Here is a 6,000-nt window from a genome sequence, read left to right on the forward strand (position 1 = left end):
CAATACAACAATGTATACTGGTCGGACCATATACCACTTGAAATTATATGTAACCTAAATATGCTTAGATCTAAAACTATTCAGTGTGGTACACAATGTAATAAAGTTAAGTGGGGGGAAAGACAACCAGAGGATATTAGTAGATACACTGTACTAACTAATAATAAGCTTAAGTATATTGATTTTCCTGAATATTTTCAAAAGTGTGCTGATAGATTTTGTTCTAATATTGATCATAGGAATATGTTAGACAAATTTTATAGTGATGTTGTGGGAATATTACAAGAAGCGGCTGTGACCACTCACTGTAGTAGCAATAAAGGCAGGAAGAGTAAAGTGCTTGTTGGCTGGAATAAGCATGTGTATGACTCTCACATAAATGCTAAACATAAATTGCACAGGTGGATCTCAATAGGCAAACCCAGTAGTGGGCAGGTTTATGATGATATGTGTACTAGTAGAAAAATATTTAAGTCTAGAGTCAAGTGGTGCCAAAATAATCAAGAGCAAATAAAAATGGACATATTAGCTGAACATCGCTCAAGTAAAAACTTCCATAAATTCTGGCAATCTGCGAAGCGCTTAAATATTAAACCTACCTTGTCGAACCAAGTTGATGGAAAAAGTGACCATAACGAGGTAGCAAACCTTTTTAAAGACCATTTTAAAATAGACCCCGAACTGGTTTCACCAGTGACGGCAGCGGGTGCGGAGCGCGATGCTGAGGCTGGCGCAGGCCACGGTGAACTCACGGTACGGTTCTCAGCTAAAGAAATCGAGTCAGTAATCCGACGAATGACGCGCGGTAAATCACCTGGACACGACAGCCTCAGCATTGAGCATCTGCAATTCGCTGGTGTCCATCTGCCTAGAGTATTGTCTATGTTTTATACTTTGTGTCTAGGTCACGGTTACCTCCCTAATGATCTTACGAAAACTATAGTGGTACCTATAGTAAAAAATGGAACTGGTGATATTGCAGATAAAAATAACTATAGACCAATATCACTAGCGACTATATTAGCCAAGGTACTTGACAGTTTGTTGAACAGTCACCTGTGTAGACATGCCCAGCCCCATGATGCCCAGTTTGGTTTCCGACCTGAACTGTCCACCGAGAGCGCCATACTTTGCTTAAAGCACGTAGTTAGGTATTACACAGATAGGCAAACACCAATTTACGCGTGCTTCTTGGATCTGTCGAAAGCCTTCGATCTTGTAGCTTATAATGTTCTGTGGGAGAAAGTTGACAGGATGGGTGTGCCTGCAGAGGTGTCTGGTATCCTCAAATACTGGTATCTGAGTCAGACGAATAATGTAAGGTGGGGATCATCCTTATCAGATACATATAAACTGAAATGTGGGGTACGGCAGGGGGGACTGTCCTCTCCGACTCTTTTCAATATTTATATGAACGAGCTGATCGAGGGGTTGAGTAACATGCATGTTGGTTGCTCCATAGGTGGTATCCGCACAAATAATATAAGTTACGCCGATGACATGGTGTTGCTGGGCCCATCGGTCAGTTCGCTCAGGCAGATTATAGGTATGTGTGAAAACTATGCTGAGAGGCATGGACTCAGATACAATACCAAGAAAAGTGAGTTAATGGTTTTTGCGGCCGGTAATAAAACTCCTAAACATATACCACCAATAAAATTAAACGGGAAGGATCTCAAAAGAGTGGCAAAATTTAAATACTTGGGTCACATTGTATCTGAGGACCAAAAGGATGATCTCGATATTGAGCGCGAGCGCAGGGCGATGGCGGTCAGAGGCAACATGTTGGCCCGCAGGTTTGCTAGGTGTTCAAAGGAAGTAAAGATTACATTATTCAAAGCTTATTGCCAAACTTTCTACACCTGCAGCCTGTGGGTTAACTATACGCTGAAGACCTACAACGCCCTGCGCGTGCAGTACAATAATGTGTTCAGGATGCTGTTGGGGCTGCCGCGGTACTGTAGTGCGTCAACGATGTTCGCAGAAGCGCATACAGACGACTTTTATGCAATTGTGCGTAAAAGAATCGCCTCAATCTACCGCAGGACCCGCGACAGCGCCAACACCATCCTTGGTACAATAGTTGACCGGTTTGACTGCCCAATGTATAAACATTGGGTAGCCAAACATGTCGGCCTAAATAAATAATAGTTTTAAGTTATAAATATTTTAAGTACTCACTAACACACTGTATTTTAATATGTCTACTAACAAAATTGGATCTTAGTAATCTGAATAAAGAAATTATTATTATATTATTAATCACGTTTTCAAATTCACTCTTACACATTGCTCACTTAGAGGATTGCCATGACGAGGGATTGGTTCATGCATTTATGCACCGTATTGAAGGTATGACTTATACACACACGCACTAAAATTCATCATCATCATCAGCCCGTAATCGTCAACTGCTGGACATAGGCCTCTCCCAAGGAGCGCCACAACACTCTGTCCTCGGCTTTCCTCATCCAGCCACTATCTACCACCTGTCTAAAGTCGTCGGTCAAGCCGGAGGGCGTCCCACGCTAAGCTTGCCTGTTCGTAGTCTCCACTCGAGAACTCTTTTACACTCGTTTAAGCACTGAATTATACTAGATATTTTATTTAAAAAGTATAACACTAATGGCAGATGCACTGAAGCCGATATGTCGAAGAGAATACAAGGATCTACGCAACTCTACGCGTGCCATAGAGACATACCGACAAGTTATTGTTATTCTAAGTGATGGGTTTCTGTATTTTATTATACGAGTAGAATAAGTCTGTTTGCATACTGGAACGCAGCCTTAGTCGCCGAGTAGATAAAGAAACAATTAATAACAATACTTAAATTATCCTAAAAATATATATTATATTAAAAATACAGAAATCCTTCTTGGATGTTGTCAGTTTAAATGGAAAACTAACAAATAACGGGTTTTTAATGCTTTAATTGTTGTCGTAGTAAATAGTAGTAAATGGTTTTTAGGACAACTTACCATTTAATATTAAATAGGAATGCGTAACATTACCTTCTAGAAAAGGTTCAAATTGAGTACTTAATTCATATTTAAAACCAAACTACATAATGTGTTCTCGTAATTTCGGTGTTTATACTTATATTATGACTTCAGTGAATAAAGAAACAATTTGAAATTTTCGTTTTACCTACATGTGGGAGAGTAGTAAGCAGAGCGAGATAGTCCTTACGACATTTTCATATTATTTCTTTATACACTGACGTTATACCTCTGTCAACATATTTTTTTTCACCCATGTGGATTTTACTACAACATTCTACATTAAATTTCAGCTGAAAGAAGAGCTCAACTCAGTCGGTCTCGATCCCGCTCCGGTCTGACGGGGCCTTTATCCACCATGGACCTAATGACCAAGTAAGTGTTTATTTCAACACTTTATTGTACATACACATACATTAGAACAATGAACTTGTTTCATAGCACAGAATAATTCTTATCTAAGTAGCAAGCCAAAAGGGGGTGATTGTGCGGGACATTCTGAACAACTTTGTTGAAACTGTTAAATCACATTTCACACACGACAAAAATTGCAACCTATAGTATGACCGTTGAGAGAATGCGTATTTGACTTTCGAAATCCCTTAGATATTTGATTACTGTAAAGGAAACCTAACTTAACCTTAAACCTTACTTCAGACATAAGCGAACGTCAAAAACGCATTCTCTCAACAGCCAAAGTATAACCACAAAATTAGACATATGTAATACCGAATGTAACCTTGTGTATTTAAAAATATCACCTCACACTGAAAAATACTATTTTTAATATTATTGAAAGAAAAAAACTAATTATTAAAATAAAACAAACCAATTTATTCCTTTTTCAGCGAGCTGCTCAGCAATGCGTGATAGCTTCACGCACCAAGTGATATTAGTGATGTAATTATTGTCATTTAGAATAAACCGTAAGCTGACTACTTAAAACGTATTTACACAGCCATGAGCGCTTCAAACGAGAATGAACCCTGTTGTTGTAATCTATACGGCCTAAAACGCAATGAGAAAATGGCAGGTGCCAATAATTGAAAAGACAATTCGTAAAAGTCAAAATATGCTTGCGTAAAAAATATAGACTTTAGTGGCCTTACCACAAAAACTTAACGCCTCAAAATCTGTCAAATTTCATTTTAAACACTTTTTAAACAAAATTTTTTTGGTAGTACAGTATCAGAGCTTAGGAAAATTACAATGTATAATTTGAGAAAGTGTTTGTTGTTTTTTCGGACTGCAGAGAACTTGCTTCCGCGATGTAGGTTCGGCTAAGCGTGTGCTGCCATCTATTGAACCGTGTCGCAATCCTGAATCTGGGTCTATATTTATTTACACAAGCATTAAAATGTTTGTATATAAAGTGGTAAACCTTCACCTTATATGGTGTTTTTCAATGCTAATTGATATTAAATTAATACGTAGCTATTCCATATACTGCTGTGATGTTTATAATTGTTATAATGTTTTAAAGCTGTTTAAAAATGCCGGTTTAAATTATGTGTTTTCTTTAATATAACATAAACATAATAAAATAAAATAATATAAACTGGCCGTGAGACATAACTATAGAAAAACGCACAAGCTTAATAATTGCTTTTTAAAGTGAACAACATCAAATACGATTATAATTAATATTTCTGAAATTAACGCCATCTAGTTAATGGAAAATGAACTACGATGAGTGTGCGCGACACTGTTTTATCTTTGCGTAGTGATAATAATAAAGTGCCCTACTGTAATTATTGATTTGTAATTAAATCCTAAAGCTTCACAGAAGTAAAATTTTAAGTGTCTTATAAAGTAATATTGCAATACATTTTTTTTATATAAACGTTTACAACCAATGTTAGATGTGAATGGCTTCTATTTATTCGTAAGAAAATCCGTTAGCATTATATTAAGTAACTTTTGCTGTAGTCTTATACAATTTGACATGTTTTGTACTCAAATGACGTTAAAGCTCCTACCGTATTCATAGAACTTACAAAGGGTTTTATAAATCGACTTCATAAATCTGTGAGAAATACACGAGTTACGACTCTATGTAATAGTCAAAAAGTCAAAATTCGTGTATCATGATGATGCTTTGGAATCAGCAAGGTCTATGAATATGGGGTTAAGAAAATATAAGCCTTGTATAAATAATGCAATGTAGGTAAAAAGTTAAATTTCCACCCAATTTGAATGATGCCCACCAGAAATATATAGTTAAGTGGCGGTTTACAATGACAGTAAAAATTGCATAAGTCGACTCGTGCAACAAGTTTAGTGCCAATTTCTCCATTGTCGGTTATTTAACCGACCGGGATTGGTTAATCAATAAATATACGTCATCTCCATATAAAATTCTTGACAGATGTGTCAAAGGTCAACAACTAATACCTGGTTATGCTCTAACAGACTATGGAGAAATTGGCACTTAGTCCATTTTTTTTAACAAACGAGTACCGAAATATTTTAACTGCGTTGCTATGCTATAGGTCCACGTTATTAACAGAATGCGTTGGCCTCGACACTAATAATGACCCATCTCACTCTGTGAATATTGGAAATGTGCAAAAGACATACTCAGTCAGTACGCGTTTGTTATAAAAAAAATGTCAAGAAATAAGCAACTTTTTCATGATTATAATATTAACTTGCAAAAATCGACTACTGCAGTTTATATTGCACATGCAAACTCTCCTTTATCCTAACTTATATTATAAATGCGAAAGTAACTGTGTCTGTCTGTCTGTCTGTCTGTCTGTTACTCTTTCACGCCAAAACTACTGAACGGATTTGAATGAAATTTGGTATGCATACGGTCTAGACCTGGGAAAGAACATAGACTACTTTTTATCCCGGAATTCCCACGGGAAAACTTTTTAAGGCGAAGCGAAGCGCGCGGGAACAGCTATGTAATATACAAGATTGTCACCACCGTATTATATGCAAGCACCAATTTTGTTAATTCTTGAAGTGTCATAATTATTATCATGGACGT

General features: G+C 36.9%; 1 protein-coding gene across 1 annotated transcript in view; it reads left to right on the forward strand.

Moving 5' to 3' along the window:
• Positions 1–5,500, forward strand: part of LOC105392392 (protein diaphanous) — a 51,518-nt gene extending 46,018 nt beyond the window's left edge. The window contains exons 25-26 of the mRNA XM_048631903.1: positions 3,296–3,377; positions 3,851–5,500. Coding sequence (XP_048487860.1) covers positions 3,296–3,377; positions 3,851–3,872 — 104 coding nt within the window. The 3' untranslated portion in view covers positions 3,873–5,500. The remainder of the gene's footprint in view (positions 1–3,295; positions 3,378–3,850) is intronic.
• Positions 5,501–6,000: the final 500 nt, after the last annotated feature.

This window comes from Plutella xylostella, chromosome 30 (assembly GCF_932276165.1).
Source record: "Plutella xylostella chromosome 30, ilPluXylo3.1, whole genome shotgun sequence".
NCBI lineage: Eukaryota > Metazoa > Arthropoda > Insecta > Lepidoptera > Plutellidae > Plutella > Plutella xylostella.